The sequence below is a fragment of the Chiroxiphia lanceolata genome, chromosome 1 (assembly GCF_009829145.1).
Source record: "Chiroxiphia lanceolata isolate bChiLan1 chromosome 1, bChiLan1.pri, whole genome shotgun sequence".
Lineage (NCBI taxonomy): Eukaryota > Metazoa > Chordata > Aves > Passeriformes > Pipridae > Chiroxiphia > Chiroxiphia lanceolata.
The window spans coordinates 6,215,349-6,236,184 of NC_045637.1; the positions used below are offsets into that span (position 1 = coordinate 6,215,349).

Sequence of the window (20,836 nt, forward strand, 5' to 3'; positions counted from 1 at the left end):
CCCACTCCACCCCTGCTTTACTATGATGACTGAAAGGGAAGAAAAGGGCAAACTGCTTTAATGGTATGAATATGAGACCAAATAATAGACAGCACTGTTATCTTGGTGAGCACAAGAGAGCAAGAGCCCCTGAGGTGAGCATGAAAGGAGATGTAAAGAGTGCTGGTTGGTGTAATTGTCAGAGAGCCACAGGGTTGCATGGGTTGAAGCTTGTACGGTAAGTTTCTACAGAGGAGAGATGATCTGATGAAGCTACAAGAAGCTAGATATATAAAAACAATCAAGGTTGGGGTTTACCTGGATCCAAACTAAAGCCTTGCCTCAAAACAAGTGCCAAGGGGAGGCTCTCATGCAGCAATGCACTGAAATACGGGAGTGCTCCTGTGAACATTAGAGCTCATTTCCCAGGAGTTGTTTATATCTTTTCCGTGTTGTACCCAGAGCACTCAACTCTTGAGAGCTTCCAGCCCTAAATCCTATACTCAGGACATAACTATCTGTGATTGATCCTGGGATGTGCTGAGCACCCTTAGAAGATGCAGAAAACCCTTGTGTACTGTTTGCTTGGGTGAGAAGGAATTACACCAAGTACTTCTCAGGCCTGCAAAACTAGATAGCATCTGTTTTTTAAAATAAGATTTTCTGTCATAAGTTAAAAAAAAAAAAAAAAGGAAAAAAAAAGAGGTTGCCATACATGTAGAACTAAACAGTTTCCTCTTATCTGTGTCTGCAAGATGCAGCCTCCTTGTAGGTGAGAAGTTTGCCTTCAGTAGAACCACTGTCTTTTACCAAGAGACACAACGTCTGTGGGGAAGGATGTGGATGGCCCTCCTCACACTATTAATTTTAGACCTACCTTCATCAAAAGTTAAAGAGCCTGAGATTAAAACTGGGGTGAGAATCATAGAAACTTGATGTGACAAATGGCTGTGGAATCTGGACCTGAGTGCCACAGCCATGTTTGAGTAACCTGCTGTCACAGCAGCTCTGGCATCACAGAGGAAGCTGCCAGACAGACCTGTCATCTTGTGCAATGTTTGTGTGAGACTCAGCACTGAGGGCTGAGGAAAGCCTTCCTCTTCTACCTCTAATAGCTTCCAGAGGGAGTGTGAGATTCCCTGGGCTGTCCGAGGTTTCCTTCCTACTGCCAAGAAGGTGGGAAGAAATTTCTGACAGTGGGAATGGTGATGGCTGCTGTGAGTAACAATGTGCTGCCTGCTGGTAGCTCCTGTGTCACACATTCAGTCCTTTTTTTCTGGGCTATTCTAGAGCCTGGCAGGACCCTGAGGTAGAGTGGGGTCAAAAAGGCTTCTTGAAATAATATTTAATTGAGAAAATATCTGTATCAGCATTTGCAGATGTGAATGACACATTTTGTGGTCATATTGTGGGACTTAGGCACATGGTATTGCACATTGTGCTGGCTTGTATAGCAGTGTAATAATTTTCCCCCATAGTCTGATTTATTTGTCTGTTTTCAATCTTAGGTGTAAAATTATCACCTTCTCCCATGCTGTCCTATTTGAATAGCCAAAAAACCCCACCAAAACATCTATATACAAAATAGAGATGGATTCATACAATGCACTTCTGTGTGACTCATGCATTTTATGGATCTGTGAAATATTATTGACTCTGTTAGATATGTAACCTCAAGCATTATCACCACAAGCAAGGAAAATTCTCTGTTGTTTTATGCAAACTTGCAGAATTTTGCATGGCTACACCTCTGATTCGTTTCACTGAAGGGAAAGGAGAAATAAACAAGGGTCTATTTGCCTCCTTTTATTGTGGCTTTCTTCCTATACCTCCAAGACAGATACTTCACCTGACAGCTTTTCACTTTTCACTTTTCCAGCAGGAAGCTAACTGTATGGAAAGCTTCTGGTTTTGAAGTTTTGGCCCCCAGTGTTTATATGGGAAATAATAGTGTGTTTGGCAGATTATCAATTACTATATTTTTTTGGGAATCAGCCTGGATGGTCAGAGCGGTTTCTTCTGTCCTGTGTAAACTTCTGAAATATGTAGCAGGCAGCTCTCAGATTATAACACACTTGGCAATCCTCTTCTGGGGAACATCAGTACAGGACAGAAAGGTCTCCTAATGTTTCCGGAGGGGGAACATGTTTTTTTTCCATCTGAAACACCTGAGTTCAAACTTTTCTTATGGCCCATGAAGTTAAGTTTTGCATTGAGATTTGAGGTTTCTTCTCATGCTGTTTTCATGAAGAAATCTGTCTTTTTCCTTGCCTGTCAAGTCACTGACTTCCAAGTGTGCTGCAACACTTGGCTCCCTGGAAGTAGTAATTCAGTGGAGAAGTTTTGCTGATTGGAGTCGCTGGAGGGCAACTCCAACACTGGTCTGAGGAGCAGGAGAAACTTCAGGCTGACTGATCAAGCTCAGCACACAGCTTGTTTGTTTGCAGTATGCATTAGCTTAAGGGTTGTTTATTTGAGTGTGGCCTAGCTAAGGATGAAATTTTAAGGCTTGGAGCTGTTCGGGTATAATTCAAAGCAGGAGGAAAGCTATTCAGTTCTGAACTTGTCTGGCTCCTATGATGCTGTTACTGAGCCAATGGTTTTGATTTCCATTCTTTAGGAAGGATCAAGGAGGAGCAGTCTGGTCTGTCAGGGCTCCTGGTGGAAGCGATCTGGTTTGGTGGCATGATACATCAATATTATATTACAAATTGCTTCTCTCAAACTAGTCAACCCTTCCTAACCTGGGTGTTACAATGTCATTGCCAGTCAATGGTGAGGAAAGACAAGTAGGCAGCAACTTGCAGGACTAGATGAGAGCTGAGATACTCTGATGTTAATCCGAGAGCAGGAAGGAAGGGAAAGATGGAATCCCAAGTGTCAGGAACAGGGCTGGTACCACCCTGCTCTCTTGCCCCATCTCTCTGTTGGTTTTTATGTAAATCCTCTAGAATTAGGTACTGCCCTGTGGTATGGTTAGATCACTAGAGATGGCATGATGAGTTATCTGTAGGTAAAACATTTTCTTATCCTGACATTAGGAGAGGAGGTCTGAGCACCTCCCTCGGTGTCAAGAGACTGAAAGGTGTCAGCAGGTCTGCCTCCTGAAGGAGGAGGCAAGGGGAGCCAGTGGCACCCAGCACATGTGTCAGTGGAGTCAGGCTCCCAAGGGGGCTATGTCAGCATTCTAGGTGAGTCAGTACAGGTCATCAGGGCTTAATATGTGTCCAGGCATAGGAAAACAAAGAGGCTATTCAAATTATTTAATTTTAAAGATGAGCAATTCACAAATAGCCAGTGAAGGTGGGGATGGTAAATTCATTGCTACTTGGGTGACCCATGCAGTTTGTCTTGTAAGAGAGAAGGGACTTGGAGTAATATGCTCTGCCTGCATACATAGCATTGTCCTGCAAATAAGAAGGATCCATGTCCTATAAATCATTTGGAAATTTACAGAGCTCCCCTAAAAACAAATTGGCTTTTTCATTCCTGCTTCTGTTAGGAGGTGGTTTTTTTTTTTTGTTTTTTTTTTTACAGCCTTGCTCCTTTGCCAGCTACAGCTTATTATGTCTAAACTGGATTTATTCATGGGTAGTTTGGATGTTCTTGTGGTTGTTCTTGTGCCAAAGGTGTACTTTTTTGTACCTCAGCCTTCTTCTTTGTTCCTGGCATTTTTCTTCCCATGTTTTTAGATGGAAAGGGGATCTGATAGTTCAGTGTTTTGCTAAGTTAACTTACCAAGTTCCTTTAGTTCCTAAAATCAGCTTTCTGTTTCCAGATCTTCCCTTCACAGTGCCTGTTCCACATTAGCTGGCAATTTTCCATGCTGTCCCTACTTTACTGAAGACTAAACAAGCTTTTCTGCACTGCTCTCACCATTAAAAAGGAAAAAAAAAAAACCACAAACAAACACTGCAAACCAGCTGTTTGCTCAAATAGAGGTACTGCCTAGTCTAACTCTAATGAGCCAGACTCTGTCTAATTGCAGTAAAACAGGAATTGTACTGCAGTTTCTCATTTATTTCCTAATTATTCTTTTCCTTAAAATCTACTATAAAGCCTCATATATTTCTGAGGCCACACTCAAGGAGACAAGTTATGTCCATTTCACCCCCTTTGCAAAATGACTGTTTAGTTTCTGCTCATCAGCAGCCCTTCTGTACCTTTATGGATTTCTTGGATTTGCTGTAAGTCTGTTAAGTGTCCAATTCACATGCCACTTCTACCAAGGTTCTAGAAGCAAACTAGCTTGTTATTTTTGGAGGCAATATCTCCATATCACTATCAGACAGTCCTTTCCTACACATTTGTGGTGGAGGACCTGGCCTTGAACACTTCCAGCGATAGGGCATACACAGCTTCTCTGGGCAACCTGTTTCAGTGCCTCACCACCTTCGAAGTAAAGAATTTGTTCCTAATATCTAATCTAAACCTACCCTTTTTCAGACTGAAGCCATTCCTCCCTGTCCTGTCCCTTAGCAGGGACTGAGCACATTATTCAACCATTTAACAGTATAAATTTTTTTTGTAGAGGCACTGACAAAGTGTTTGTAAGGACTCAAAGAGCATAGTTGCCCATCTCAAACACCATCACCACAGAAGGACTTTGCCGTGAGATAAGCACAGAATGGAGTAACGGGATGGTGCTGACTCCAGGCCTGGCATAGGTGAGATCTGGTCAGCACATCCCGGGTAATGCATCCAGAGGAAAATTCCCACTGTGGCAAACTGTGTAAAGAAGTAACTGCTCGTACATGTATCACTGGTCAAACAAAGATCACCCCAAGTTATGGGACAGATGCCATCTGCTGCTGTGGTCTGAAAGGGGGATGGGACACAAGGAAGGGTGCAAGCAGAATCCTTTATTCAGGCGTGCCCACTCTCTTTTTGTTCCTTCGGGAGCGGAAGGGACCAGAACATAGGGTGGAGCATGAGACAGACAAGCAGAGGGACAAACCAGGATAGGGACACCGTCAAAAGGGGGAGGAGTGGGGGAAGCAGGGAGCAGGCAAACTCAAGGCAAGCCTGGGCTTGTCCAGGCTGTGCACTGTGTAGAGTGAATACAATGAAACCACATAATAACAGCAAAGTCCACAGGACAAAGTTCTGCCAATTGCTGCATTCTTCTCTCCACGCCTGGAACTGTCCCCATCCTGAATCATGTTCCTTCACAATCTGCAACCATTAGCAACAGCCAAAGCCCCCCCAGATATGTCTCTGTGGATACCTTGAACTTGGACTGTAACTTAAGCCATAGCAGGAGCTTGAGATAAGGTAAAGGTGGTACTATTGTCCAGGTATTATCTCAGACCTGGGGGGAGGTTAAAAAAGCTGAGAGAGAATAATGAGCAGTCCAGGGTGAAGGCTGGGATGCTGCTAGGTCCACAGGAAGTGACTATGTTCTGCTTGATATCTCTCTCCCTTCTCATTTCTTTCTATCTCTCTACCTCACACTCATTGTTAAGTAAAATCCATATTATTGACTTATGATCATATGATCTCATTTGCACCTTAATTTGAGCAGAGACATCTCTCAGTAACCAGATCTTAAGACTGTTTTTTTTGTTATTTACACTCACATTAACATAACTTTGTTTTATATCTTGGTCTCACTTTCACTCATACTGACACATCTCAGGGGTATGTAGGTCAGTAGGACGGGGAAGTGGAGGTACCTGTCTGTGTTTACTGCTGAAGAAATCATATAGGACTCTGCATCTTGCAGTGGCCTGTATTTTGATCAGCAAAACCCTCCTCACAATGCACAAGTTATTATGAAGTAACATCCAGCTTCACAGTGTGAGAGCAAGAACCTTTGTTTTTTTGATTTTTTTTATTTTGGCAAATGTTTGGCAATTTCTCCCTGCCTTCAAATGCTCAGAGGAAAAATGGGTAATATTTGCCTGCTTAATGATTTCAATATTGACATGTGGCTTAAAAATAAGAAAAAAACCCCACAACAACCAACAACCAAAAAACTGGTAATGAGTTTTATGTTAACTGGAAAACAAGAAGTCTGGTGAAAATCAAATGAAGATGTCTTCAGGTTTTTTAGGACTTTGATCTGAAGTCCTCTACATCACTGTCCTTCTCTGCCATTAATCCAGTTGACCACCAGTGTCATTACCTTGAGACACAAGTCTTTGCAATGCACTCTTATGCACAGTTGAACCAACAACAGAATATTTAGAAGCCTCTTGTGTCTTCTGGGGATGGGACCATTCTCTAAAGTGTTTCTTAAGGAAGACAGTATCTAATTCCATGGTGATTTATACCAAAATTATTTTATGCCATTGCAATATCAAGGCCAGACGTTTTGGATCAGATGCCAAACAATCAGCAAAAATCATTTATTAATAACTGACTAGTGTCATTTCTTTAATTAATAATTAAAACATTTGGCTACCTATAAAATATGAGTGTCATTTTTGGTGGCAATCCTTAATATTGCAGACCTTACTAGTCTCCAGATTCTCTTTACATCTGGACCTTTAACTTATAGTTTGACCTTAGATTGAGAGTTCTTTAGGTTTCTATGACTTTTCTATTCCGTTTTTGTTCTGAGCAGTTAAATTTGGTGTGTACACAGAAAGATGCCTTTTTATGACTTCTAGAATATCTCTGACATTCAAATGAATTTACCAAAATTTAGGGGATGAACAGGGAATGGTTAAAATAAGATGAAGACCCATCTCCTCTATGTCCTTACACCTAGTCCATTTTGCAAAGGGCATAATGAAGGTTGGAACTAACCTTGTTATGAAGTCACCAGTACTGAGCTATCTTCATGTGTCTTTGATATCCAAGGCAGTACTGTAGTCAGCAGTTTTAGTTTGGACGATGAGTGAAGCAAAGTTCTGCCCAGTATCCTCTTAGGATCTGAATGTCTCTAAGTCTGCTGAGAGTTTTGGCTGCCTGGTCATCATTACTCAGAAAGGTTGTGGCTGTCTCATCTCTGGAAGTGTTTAAGGCCAGGTTGGATGGGGCCCTGAGCAACATGGTCTAGTGAAAGGTGTCTCTGCCCATGGCAGGGAGGTTGGAACAAGATGGTTTCTAAGGTCCCTTCCAACACAAACCATTCCATGATTCTGTGATTCCATTATATGAAACTGTCACCTAAGACACCTATGGGTAGTCTCCCCAGATTTAGGTGGCTTAATCTGAAACACCAGCCAAGCCACTGGAGATCAGTTTCCTAATAGAAGTATTTAGGGCTGTTGAGATGCTTCTGGACATGAGACACCTGATGAGGGAAGGCTGACATTATTATAGTGTGGCAGTAGGTAGCCAGCTGGATATTCCCTGAAGGCAATGCAGCCTGTGGAAGCATCCACTTTGTAGTAGGGAGTGTATGAAGAAGATAGAGCAGCTGAGACATGCTGTTATGGACTGACAGCAACTCCTATCCCAATCCCCTGAGCTGCGTGGGATGAGAGGACTCAGAAAGAATGAAGCCGAGCCTGGAGACAAGGGGGTAGGGTGGAGGAAGGTGTAATTTTAATGTTTGGATTTGTTTCTTACTACCCAATTGTGAATAAATTAAATTATTTTCCCCCAAGTTGAATCAGTTTTGCCTGTGACAGTAACTGGTAAGTGCTCTGCCCCATCCTATTTTTCAGCCTATTTTCTCCCACTATTCTGTTGATGAAGGGGACTGAGAGAGCATGTGTTTGGAAATTTGGCTGTTAGCCAAGGATAACCCACCACACCCTTAAGTAGCAAAAATCTAAAAAAAGTGGCCAAACAATTATAGGAGGTTGTTGTTTGGCATAGGTCTATTGGAATGGGCACGTTCTGAGTAATGTCCCGTTACATTAATGTGCATTTCCACTTTAATATCATGTTACTGTTATTTGGAAGTTATTAGTCTTTATGAGTTGTCCGAATAGGGTACTTTTGTCAGTTAAAAAATTTTATTGCATATAAATGTAATGAAAATTCAAAGGAACTTAAGGCATAATTCTTATACTTTCTCTAGAAGAAATCAGGAGCAATGCCGTCAATTAAAAACTCCTGCATACTTCAAGGAGAGCATAACGGATAAAAAGATCAGGCACCTTAGATTTGGTTGATGTTATGTTTAACTAGATACTGTGTGCATTTAGAATCTGAGCTGCTTTTATTTTCTTTTCTGAAAACTAAAATGTAAATGGAGAGTTTTCATGTGCAAGTTCTTGACTAAAATGGGTACCTAAAAATGCCAAAGGTTTTACTGGAATTATATCCAAGTTGGCAAGGACCTACCAGGCAGAGTAATGCAGGCTTTAATCTGTGAAGGACTATGGCACAACTGCCTCTGGAGTGGAGTTTTACTGTTTTGGTTTTTTGCCTCTCCTTTCTTCACCTTTTTTACTTAGCAGAGACAGATCTAGTTTATCCACTATTGAGCCCTTAGCAAAGATTTTGTTGGTAAGTGTAACCTATATGAACTGTTGTTCATACAGGAGTTCACAGAAAACTCAGTGTTTTCATAGAGGTAAAGAATGGTTTGGGTAGGAAGGAACCTTAAAGATCACCTAGTTCCAATCCTCCTGTCATGGACAGGGACACCTTCCACTAGACCAGATTGCTCAGAGCCCCATCCAACCTGGCTTTGGACGCTTCCAGGGATGGGGCAGCCACAGTTTCTTTGGGCAACCTGTTCCAGTGCCTCACCATCCTCATAGTAAAGAATTTCTTTCTAATATCTAATCTAAACCTATTCTCAGTTTGAAGCCATTCCCCCTTTTCCTGTCCTTACACGTTCTTGTAAATAGTCTCTCTCCATCTTTCTTCTAGGCTTCCTTCAGGTACTGAAAGACTCCTATTAGGACACCATGAAGCCTTCTCTTTTCCAGGCTGAACAATCCCAATTCCCTCAGTTTTTCTCTTATCCAGTTTTAACTATTCATTTCCACATACGGATACACTCTTCCAAGGAAATAATTCTGCTAAGTGTCACAACATGTTTAGTTGCTTGGTAGACCTTTACAAGTCAAAATTTAACCTTTATTTTTGTATTTAGAGGCTTGAACAAAATCAGTCCAAAAACATCTGCAAATGCTTGTGAGATATGACAAATTTATAAACAAAGAAACCAAAGAAGGGAAAATGCAGAGAATGGGAGATTGACACCAACATGGTGTTACAGCAGGTCAGTGGGAGATCTGCAAACGGGTGAAGGTATCCTGAGCTACAAGGTACTGTGTACAATGTACTGTACACTGCCTCTTATCCTTCATCCATGGAAGTGGTGATGAGAGAAGACTGGGATGAGTTCTTTTCTCTGTTTAGACTTGAGCTCGTATTTTGGGCACTGGAACAGGCTCCCCAGGGAATTGGTCACAGCACCAAGCCTGCCAGAATTCAAGAAGACTTTGGACAACACTCTCAGCACATAATCTGATTCTTGCATTATCCTGTGCAGGGCCAGCACTTGGACTTGATGATCCTTGTGGGTCCCCTCCAACTCAGGAGGCTCTGCGATTCTATGTGTAATTTAAGCCAGTGAAATCACTGACTTTTTCTGTCTTTCCTGTCTTTCTTCATCTAACACATCTATCTGCTATGGGATAGAAAACAACAAGAATACAACTGGCTTAAATATGATTCACAACATCACAGAATGGATATGGTTGGAAGGGACAACAGTGGGTCATCTGGTCCAACCTCCCTGCTCAAGCAGTGTCATCCCAGACAATTCTTGAATATTTCCAGTTATGAAGACTCCACACGCTCTCTGGGTAAATGATTAATGCTAACATTTTCTTGATGGGGTAGCCTCAACATGGAACAGCAGAATGATAACCACTATGCATAATTTAAATATTCCCTGATGAGAGATTAGCACTTTTGTTCTTTCCACAGAAGTTTCCTTTTTTTTTTTTTTTGTTTTGTATTAACTTTTTTTCCCTCCTTGTCTGATCTCACTGCTTTTTATTATAGATGTTTCTCAATGTCTCTTTTCCCTACAGGAGGCCACACAGGAGGAGCTTTTCACAACCTTTTCTCATTAGTCACACAGTGTCCACTCTGCCTGCTGTAAAATAGGAGAGGCCAGATTAAAACCGCTTTAGTTAAAGTTAAAAGGCAGAATAAAAGATCCAGTATTCCTGAGCATGCCCATTTTCTTGAGTGCTTTTGAGAGTGGATGCCCAGGATTCCCAGACTTTTAGGTTGGATCAAGTGGTCAGTTCTCTAACAGCATGTAATTTTTCATTCTTTCTCCCCAGGTATTACCAGATAAGAGCTGGACTGAAGATCCCATCCAGAATTCCCCATAGGCTGTTTGCTACGATTGGAGGACAGACAGGTGAGGAGATCCTAGAGGAAGGTGACATGATTGTACGTGGGTTAGATGGAGGAGTGTGGGGGGGGAACAGGTGAGCCTGGATTTGGATCCAAGCCTGGATTTCCTTAATGTTCCGTAGTTGTTCATCTCTCTGCTCTCGTGTGGGTTTGGGCTGAGTTGGGCTTGTGTCTGTCAGAAAAGCAGAGGAAATTCTCACCATCTTATCTGCTAGCATCTCTTTTATACGTGGCTCCTTACTGACAATTTTCCAGTTTAATATTCTTTTATGTATTTAAGGTTCTCTTTTTTTTTTAAGGAAAAAAGTGTATCGTTCAATTTGGAAGTCTCCTTTAAATAAAAACCAAAATTATTAGACAAGTTTTATCTGTATAAAATAGAAAAAGTTAAACCAAAATCTGAAAATAAATCACATGAGGACAGATAGAATTTTGCTTTCTTGGGGCAAAAATCACTCAACAACAAGAAACAAAAAAGGTTTACTCCCTGTCGTACCAGGGATGGCTGTACTATTTAAGGAAAAAACTCAACTATTTACCATATTTACTTTTTTAAAAGAACAGTATTTTCTTCTCCCTCATACATCTTCAGTGTCAGGCCAATACTGAGGGTTCTTTCACCTCTTCAAGGAACAATTCATGCAGATGCAGGGGCAGGAGAGAGACAAGGCAGGCAGTGCAGTTACAAGATTAGCAGTTGACTTTCGTATTGCTAATGCGATCCAGACTGGGCTCTAATAGCCTTATAGGGCTGACATCAAGACAGGGGGTATTTAAGCTATTAAGGATTTAAGCAGTTTCTCCTTGGCTATCTTTGCAAGTACTTCCTAATTGATTTCATAGATCTGCAAGGGAGCATCATTTAATGGGACTGAATTTAAAGGCACACAGGCCATAATGGTTTTTTTTTCATACCACTGACCTCTCCCAGTATGAGAAAAGCTGGTACAGGACTAATTAAATTGATGTGCATGTTTCAATAAGACACCCCTAATAAAGTAGCATTGCAAAGAAACAAGTGTGTTATAAAACTGTGAATAAACTCCTACCTCACCAACAAGAATATAAAATAACTGACATTTGTGAGTTTGGTGTAAAGGAAATATTTTTAATGTTTCCGTTATTGGGTTCGTAGGATCTGTGAGAACTGAAAATATACTTTGAAAATGATTATGTAAATTTATGTAGCAAAATCTGTGAATATATGCAGTAATAAAATATATAAAATATGTAAATATATAAAATAAATAAGACTCAGTATTTATTTTCCAACACACATGGCTTTTTATTTTTATTAAACGTACAGGATTTACAATAATACCTTGCAAACTGGCAACATTAGCAATGTTTGCTTCCCACTGGATGTTTTCAGCAACAGAGGCAAAAACCCTTGTAGTTTCCAATAATTCTGGAGAGGGGAAGCTGAAGTCTGTGTCCCTTGGTGGTGACCAACCAAATGTGTACAGCAAGGACTCCATCCATGGCACAGCACTGACAGGTTTTAAAGGAAGCCTCGATGAGCTACTACATGGGCCACACTTTGGCCACATCCTGTCTACGTTTTGGGAAGAGAATGGGCTGTATGGCTCAGTCAAATCCAAGGAGAGCTGTGCTGGAGCCCAAGAGCCCCTGTGATCTGATCACTTCTGTCATCAAGGCTGCACATCAGCTTGTATTGAGTCAGTGTATGAACAGGAATATGCCTGAATCCTATCTGCATATACACATATTCATAAAAATATATACATTTAATTCATAATCCTAAGCATTTTTAGCAAGGTGGGTTTTCTTAGAGACAAGACAATACTGGTGGCTGGTGACTTTTCACAGAATCGTGCAATCATAAAATTTTGAAAAGATCTCCAAAATCATCGAGTCCAACCTTTGTCCAAATACCACCATGCCCACTAAACCATGTTGTAGAGTGCCACGTCTACTCGTTTTTTGAATACTTCCAGGGATGGTGACTCCACCACTTCCCTGGGGAGCTTGTTCCAATGCTTAACCGCTCTTTCAGGGAAGAATGTTTTCCAAATATCCAACCAGAACCTTCCCTGGCACCTTGAGGCTGTTTCCCCTTTTCCTATCATTAGTTACCTGGAAGAAGAGACCAATCCCCACCTCCTTTCAGGTTACTGTAGAGAACAATAAGATCTCTCCTGAGTCTTCTTTTCTCCAGGCTAAACAACCCCAGCTCCTTCAGCTGTTCTTTGTAGGACTTATGTTCAAGATCCTCCTTTTTGGGTAATAAAAAGGAGAGAGGGAACAAGGCTTGTGGTACACAGTCTTGAGTTGCTCTCATGCAGGTTTTGAACACCCATGAAATTTATCTTCCTGTCTTTGAATAGATACCATGACTGATGCAGCCTACTCTGGCCTTGTGAAGAACAAATAATGTTCTCTGCTTGTTCTTGTGCAACTCATAACATCACAAACTTCATTGGCCTCAATCAGTCCTGCAGGGTTGAGCTAATGCAGACAAATATTGAAGTTAAACTCTAGAAATGCCTTCCTGAGTGGATTTATGTGGCTTTGGCCTCTGGTGCTCTTCAGCAGCATGGTGTGTTAATGTTTCCACGTGATGGTGTCCACCTGCGGCAAACAGTGGGCTGAATCTGTGTGACTCCAGCACAAACAGCTAAAGAAACAGGGAAGGTGAATATGCCATCTCACAGTAGCACATTTGTATAATTAGCTCCTTGGCTGAGTTGTCTTATGCTTAGGTCTTCCATAATTTTTTAGGCTACCATATAAATTCTGGGACAAGGATTCATGGAAGTAATAAGCATGCAGTCATTCATGTGTTTCCAGGCTATAGACACAAGCTGAAAGATTGCAGGAGCTTATCTTAAAAACATATCTTTAAAATATTTAAAGTTTAATCCTAAGCACACAAGATCATTGGTCAAAACCCTGGGAACAAGAGCACTGCTTGGAAACAGTTGGAATTATCTTTATTAGCTTGATTTTCTGATATGAAAGAGGGGAGAATGGTGGAGAACAGGAGAACAGTATAGGTGAAGACCAGATAAGGAAGATGATATGCATGGGATAAATCTTAGCAGCACTACTGCTGAAAAAGAATATGAGGGTGAATTACATTGTTGGAGATGCCAGATAAGCCACATCTCAGGAAAAATAAAAATTTTCGTTTCCTCTGCAGTGTTTTGCATTAGTTTGCACACCACTTGGATGCATTACTGTTCTGAGAGAATTGTTCTTTAGTAGTGAAAGTTGCAGTTAGGTTTTTAGTGGTTTTCAACCCACTATGCTTCATTCTCATGTTCTACAACCAGGGACAGCTGCTTGCCTATCACCTTGGCCTCCAGGCCAAGAAAATTGTTTTGGTGGATGAACATTAAGAACAAAACATATTTTGCATGGCATATAACGAAATAAGTTACTCGGGACTTTGATTTGAGTTCTGATTTCTTTTTTTTTTTCTCCATCCAATAGTACCATATTACTAATTCTCAAAACTTCAAATAGACAAATATTTTTTGAAAACTTGGCCTGAAAATGTAATTATAAGTAATACAGACTATTTAAGAAAAATTATCACCCGCCATGCTAGTCTTTATTGGATTGTAGAAGTCTTCCATCGAATTGTAGTCAATTAAATTGAATTAATGTCTAAAAGTGCAGATGGCCAAGGAGAGACAAGGAATGTGGTTCTTTCTTAATTTGTCTCATACAAGGCAGGGGAGATAAGATGCAATATTTGTTCCAGACAAGTTAAGAAAAAGTAGTTGTGATTGTCATTACACATTAACTCTTTTGATTGGTGATGTAGAGGTGTTTCATGTGCCCACAATTTTAAGCTTTTTCATAAAATGAAATATCTGACATTAAGTGACAAGGAAAAAGTAGCACAATTTCCATTGTGGTATGCAAAGAAAAAAAATAAAAAAGTACATCAGAAAATCATGGAATCATAGAATCTTTCAGGTTGGAAAAGATCTTTAAGATCATGTCCAACCATTAACCTCACACATTCAAGTCCACTACTAAACCATGTCCCTAAAATGAAGAACATTACTGTAACCTGTGTCTGAACTACACAAGTTCATGATCACTCTCACTGAATGCCTTTTCCTATAAATTAAGTATTGATCTGTGGTTACCTTGCACCTAAGACACAATGCTCCATAATTAACTGTTTGTACCTGATTTTAATAAACAAGTAGTTATCCTAATTTCTTTGTTAGTGTTTGACTGTCTCAGAAAAGTTCCCAATGAAGGAATTCTGCTTCAATAATTAAAGAGAAACCTTTTCTTGTAAATGGCTTCTTAATGCAGTCAAAACAAGCAGTTGCTTTTAGTTGCTCATTAGAGCAAGAAGAAACAACACTATGACTTGTGGAACAGTATGAAATTGCAGTCATTAGTTCCAATAACTTTTTGGAAGGTAATTTGTGCCTCCATTAACTGAAGATAAGGTTACCGCTTTTGAAGCATGAGAAAAGGGGGGAGAAATTTACGCTTTAGCAAACACATGGGCTTGTTTTCAAAGCTTATTAAAATTAATCTGAAAATAAATATCCATTTAATACATATAATAAAGTATACCTGACAAATAAAAATTATATTCAGAGGGGACTTCACTGTGAGAGAAGGTATTTTAGGGATGAGTTCTCTTAGAAAAATTCTGCTGTGAGATCATAAGAGATCACCCCATCCCTGGAAACATTCAAGATAGACTGGGTGGGGCCCTGACCAACCTGATCTAGTGAAGTTGTCCCTGCCCATTGCAGAGGGACTAGAACTAGATTATCTTTAAGAATTGTTAGTTCACAATCTAAACAGAACTAATTCCATGATATTCCAAGAGAAAAGAATATAGAAACAGAGAAAAAAAAGACAAAAAGGAATAAACTGAAGATATCTCTGACAGATGTGCTACTTCTCTCTGCGAGTTTCAATCATCTTCCAGTCAAGGCCTTTCATAAATTTCTCAAGGATGGAAGCTGAGAAGACAGATTAGTGGCTATGAGATTTTCCATTGCAGACCCTAAACTAATCTGGATGCCCTCATTTCCCTCCTCCAGAAGCTGGGGTAGATCATACAGGCTACAGTCTTGGAGATGCTAAACAGCATCCCAACCTTAAATTGAGACCTGGTTAGTGGAGAAAGCCAAAAGTAGGAAGGGTCTGTAAGCACCAACACATGCCACAAGTCTCTTCCCCTGGACAGTGAGTCTGAGACACAAAACTTCCTCATCAGTGGCCACCTGAAGGTCTGTCAGGGACAGAATCCAGTTGTTCACATGCAGAGAGCCAACACAGTATTTCTGCTGCTTGGGGCCAAAGATGAACTTCAGCTCTGGGGTTAAATCGTCCATACAGACGTTTCAGACCTACCACTCCTCTGTGAATTGGACCTTCACAGACCTCTCTTTTCTTCCAGGTTCACTTTTGTGCCTTTGATTTCCCCATACAGTGATCCTTGTTGCCCTCATTCTAATGTAAGGTTCAGTCTTCAGTGTCCTTTATAATCCACCACTGCCCTAAAATGACCGAAGAGTCATTTACATCAATTCATTAGGTAGATTGTACCCAGGCAACAGTTGTACCCATCTCTGCACTGATGCAAAAAACTATGTGATGTCCTATTTTAATGATCCATACTTTAGTTAGGGAATTTCGCCACCTGAATTAATATTTGGAACAAATATAGAGAGTGTCAGCTACACAACTATGTGACACAACAAATTAACAATCTTATAAGTTTTTGAAGAATAAAATTCTTTTCAGATATGAATTCTCTAACTAAAAAGTCTCTTAGGTAACTGGCTATGAGTTTAGAAACAGAAATAAACACTACAAAAAGCATAGATCCTCTTTGTTTTAGGGAGGAACTTTAGGGAGGAAAATTTTCTGCTGATCCCAAGCAGGTCAGTTATTCCATCCTCTCACATTTCAGTGTGTCTAAGAAATGAACCTTGATTCATGGAATAAATCAGAGATAAGAGATTGCATTTATGTTAGGATCTTTTGTACAAGGAAATTAATAGGACAACTTGCTTTTTATCATCATGGAATCTATGTATGGGTAGAGAGGTAGTTTTATGTAATTCTTTCTATGAGGCTAATTCAAAATGTCAAAAGGCAAGGTTAAGATAAAGGATTCATCTCAGAAATGTGCAGCTTTAATCAAAAGTCACACTGAGGTAGAAAACACTCTGAACTTTTTGATCAAGCAATTTTAAAATTATGGTGTCTCCTTTAGAAATTATTTATCCTAAATATAACATCTCCATTTATTCTAAATATAAATATGCTAAACACAAGATTTCAAAACTAAAACAAACCTCTTCAAACATTTAAATAGGAAAATGATGATGCATTGAACGAGTTCACGCCTGAAAAATGTTGTCTTTGCACTTTCCAAGTAGGCTTATTTTAGCCCTGGAGGGTCTGTATGAGTATTGCTCTGGTAAAGAATGTGTATTTTCAACCTTCAGCAGCTGAGTTTTCAAACCTTCTAAAAAGTGGATTTGCAGCTCAGTACATACAGATAAATGTGTCATGCTCAGCCCTGGTTTGTTGACTTCAGAGTCTAAATTTTCAGAAGTCACTGGTTATTAGTGTTGGTTTAGTCTTTATTTATTTTTTCTTCAGTCTGGAACACTGAAATTTCAGTAGAAAAGTACTTCTGGAACTGGGATGTCAAAATGGGCAAACTAAATAGCATATCACAGCTTAAAGTCTGCAATAAGTTCTAATATTTCTTTTTCACTGAGTGCCAAAAAGGCAAAGTAGCATTAAAAAATGGATAGCTTGCAATAAATTATGAAAATCTTGACAATCGGGTGTTACAAAATAGCATATAAAAAATTTTTATATATCAATGGAGAAAAAAACCCCACAAAATGTATCCAGAATTCTATGCAGGAGACAACTCTGTTTTACCAACAAAACTCCTTCAAGTCTGTCATGAGAACCAAAACCAGAGTTTGTCTTAGCAGTTCATGGAGCTATAAATTCCTGTGAGCTCCAAGTACCTGGAATGATGGCACAGCAGATTTAGTGCTAAGATGGAAGAACATGTGTATTGTCTTTCTATAGATATAACAGATAAAACTGAAAGTTTGTCCTGCACCTTGAATTCAGTGTGAACTAGGAGCAGTATTATGGGTAACTGACAGCCCTGATAACCTCATTTTCCCCTGAGGTAGGAGATATCAGAGGGAATATGACATACTGAACAGGTCTACAGAAATACTAGAAAATTCTGCAGAAGGTGCTCCTGTACTGGATTAATGTTAGCTAAGAAATACATAGATATCACAACTGAGTGTTTTCACAGAACCATTGAATCATTTGGTTTGAAAAAGACCTCTGAGGTCATTGAGTCCAACCATTAACCCAAGCCCACCACTAACCCATGTGCCTCAGTGTCACATCTACATGTCCTTTAAATACCTCAAGGGTGATGACTCAACCACTTACCTCAGCAACCTGTTCCAATGCTTGACAACCCTTTCCATGAAGATATTTTTCCTGATATCCAATCTGAACCTACCCTGGCCCATCTTGAAGCCATTTCTGCTTGTGCTATAATTTGGGAGGAAAGACCAACCCTCACTTCACTACCTCATACAATTGGCCTTGGCCCATTGATCCAACCTGAACAGATCCCTCGATGGAACTTTCCTACTTTCCAGCGCATCAGCACTCCCATCCAACTTGGTGTCATCTGCTCTCTTTCTCTGTCATCTTTCTATTTCTCTAAAAGCTGCTTTCTAGCCTTTTTAAGTAGTTAAAACTCCCAAAAGAAAGGGCACAGGCATCTTTGTTGAAGGCTGTGACCCACCGATTAACGGACAACCTTCTGCAGATCTAAAATGCAGAAGTGAGTGAGAGAATATATGAAGGAGTTTGCAGCATGCTTGTAGCCACGTGTTAGAGGGGTTCCTCAGTCAGAAGATCATTTAGCCTGATTACATTCTCATTCAACTCAGCCTCTTCATGTTTACTTTCACATCTAGCAGGTAATTCTGCAATAAAGAATTTGCTAAACAACCCAGGTGATAAATATGAAGTCTCAGCTGTAATCTCAGATGGAAGACTTTGGGGTCTATAAGGAACTAAATTAATACTAAATTTGAGGAAGGTGAAACTGTATTTTTGTATGTGGACCACAAGTATATTTAAGACTTTCTTTAAAAAAATTTGTGGATGGTGAATCATCCCAGTGTTCTGCTTACCAAACCATTACAGACATGCTGCAAGGAGTGATGATTTCTTGAGAATATTGGTGGTCAGGATGTCCTAGTGACTATGGGATGTAAAAGATCTTGAAAATTAGGATTTAAATATCCTGAGATCTATAGATGGCACTTTAGATGACAGTTGCTAAGAAAGAAGACAATATTCATTAGTTAAAACATATATAAATATATATTCTTACCAGCTACAGATTATAGTGTTCTTCCCTGGGGAGGGTATATATACCTGATTTATATGTAAGCTTTCTAACAAACCTTATTTCACCAAGATTTCTATACTAGCAGGAAATAGTTGTCTTGTGTTAGACTATATTCGAAGAGCAGGTAATAAATCATCTGTAACATGAGTTATGGATGTGAGATGGAAGAAGCCTTGGAAATCTGTGACTAAGGGTAAAAATAATCTTATCTAACTGCTGATATCTATTCTGTGAGTGTCTCCACCTAAGCTAATCAACCAGTCTCCCTTTATAGCCAGAGGAGAGAAACAGGTAATCTGAGGGAGTAATTTAACATATCTATTTTAAGATGAGTTAAATCACAGCTATTTCTGTCCGTTTACTATAAAAAAAGTTGCAGGAACTTTGCAGAGAGAGACATTTCCATTGTGTTTGTGAAAGACCTGGCACAAAAAGGCTGTGATTGCAGTTTGTGCCTTCATATATGTGTGCCAATTAGGCAAGTAATAATAAAAGGTAGGAGAGGTGACACAGTCCACATACAAAGAAAATGGTGCTCTTATCTTTCCCAGCAAAGAATCAAAGATGAATCTTGATTCAGGATTCTACATAATGCTCCTGAAGGGTTTTCCAGGGTAAAAAGTAAGAGTAAGGAGAAGACTCCAGTATGAGCACAGCTTTCTTATTCTTTTCCTAGAACTTCATTCTGACACTAGCAGGAAAAAAAATCCACTGTATTATATAAAAAATGAATTAATATTTCCTTCTGGATTTATTATTTGAAATGAAGTTGTAGAAGTGGTGTAGTTTGTTTATTTATATTTTGTAAGACTAAAACCATGATTATATTTTCACCATGAATTTCATAAATTGACAAAAAATATACTGGGAAATAGAAGTCATGTTTGAATTTTGACAAACCAGAAATAGAATTTAGGGTTCAGCAAAGAATTCTGCGCTATTAACTGATCTCCAGGACATTACTCTGCGGCCAGTACCTCTGTAGCTTAATGCTATGCATGAGATGTGACTGTAAAAAGAAAAACAAGAGAATTTTCTGTGCATTCAGGTGTATATGTAGGCCTTTCAGAAGGATTTTTTTAATTTGCTACTCTAGCCAAGGAAGGCTGGTTGGTTTAATTTCCCTTCAATATTACTGACAGGGACTGCTCTGAAAAATCATGCAGTCTAGAGATTAAAACAGGGAACACAGATAGCAGAACAAACTCTGTCTTATCTGTAAAATGATGGCACTACTTCAAAGATGCAAATATATATATTTAATTTAATACCTTTCCAAACATGTGAGATAAACAAGAGGAATCCAAATAGCTAGAGACATATACCCTCTAGCAGCTGACTCAAGATATTCCATCTGCAGAAAACCTATGTCCCAGGTTGGATAATGATGTCACAATGAAAGGGGAAAGTTATAGGTAATTTGTACATGAATTTTTTTATGTCTGAAAAGGACCATTGTAATAGCTAGTCTGAAACAGTCTAAATCTGAGCCATAGAGCTTTAACCAGTGCTTGTGTGCAAAGCACAGCTCCAGTATGTGAACTGTACCATATCTTTGTAGAAGTATATTCAATATTAATTTTTAAAAGAGGCATGTGGGTGGGGTAATTGGTTTTGAGTCGGGTTTGTAATTTGTTTGGGTTCTTTTTCTTTTCCATTTCCACTTGAGAGAAAAGATTGCCCTACTTTCTGTGGTTAACTTTTTAGTAGAAACATTTGGAACACACAGTTTTGCTTTACACGGAACGTGAATCTGGTTTGAACAACAGCCTTGAACCATTCACTGCCCACAAAACCTGATCTTGCTCACTCTCTAACAAAAAGATTAAGATGGAGTAGTTAGGAATTCAAGGGAACTACAACAAACTGAACAAGAAGATAGAGGCCTGAGGAGAATGAGACCTCAGGTTTGTGTGACATACTGAAGAACAGGAGAACAACTCAACTCTCTTCTTCCTCTTTAGACTTGCATTCCCTGCTGGTGTGACACCACAGAGCCTGCAGATAATGCTGAAACTCAACACTTCCTTTCCTACAGATTTCCACATGCAGAAGTAATGTCTGGATGTTTATATATTCACTTGGATTCACTTGGATTTCATGCAAAGTTTTCACACCTTTGCTGAAGATTAAAAGCAA

The 20,836-nt window shown here is 39.6% G+C and overlaps 1 protein-coding gene and 1 long non-coding RNA gene across 5 annotated transcripts in view; one reads left to right on the plus strand and one right to left on the minus strand.

Moving 5' to 3' along the window:
* Positions 1-20,836, plus strand: part of FAM135B (family with sequence similarity 135 member B) — a 200,128-nt gene that overhangs the window by 80,512 nt on the left and 98,780 nt on the right. For all 3 annotated transcript variants that reach the window (XM_032695734.1, XM_032695726.1, XM_032695743.1), the window contains one exon: positions 10,191-10,270. In XM_032695734.1, coding sequence (XP_032551625.1) covers positions 10,191-10,270 — 80 coding nt within the window. The remainder of the gene's footprint in view (positions 1-10,190; positions 10,271-20,836) is intronic.
* LOC116790626 lies at positions 3,291-5,739 on the minus strand. Of its 2 annotated transcripts, none has more exons than XR_004358434.1 (3): positions 5,655-5,739; positions 4,143-4,212; positions 3,291-3,386 (listed from the first exon to the last, which is right to left on the minus strand). It is a non-coding gene; the product is annotated as an uncharacterized LOC116790626 (long non-coding RNA). The 2 variants fall into 2 exon arrangements; XR_004358430.1 differs by lacking the exon at positions 3,291-3,386 and adding an exon at positions 3,799-3,845.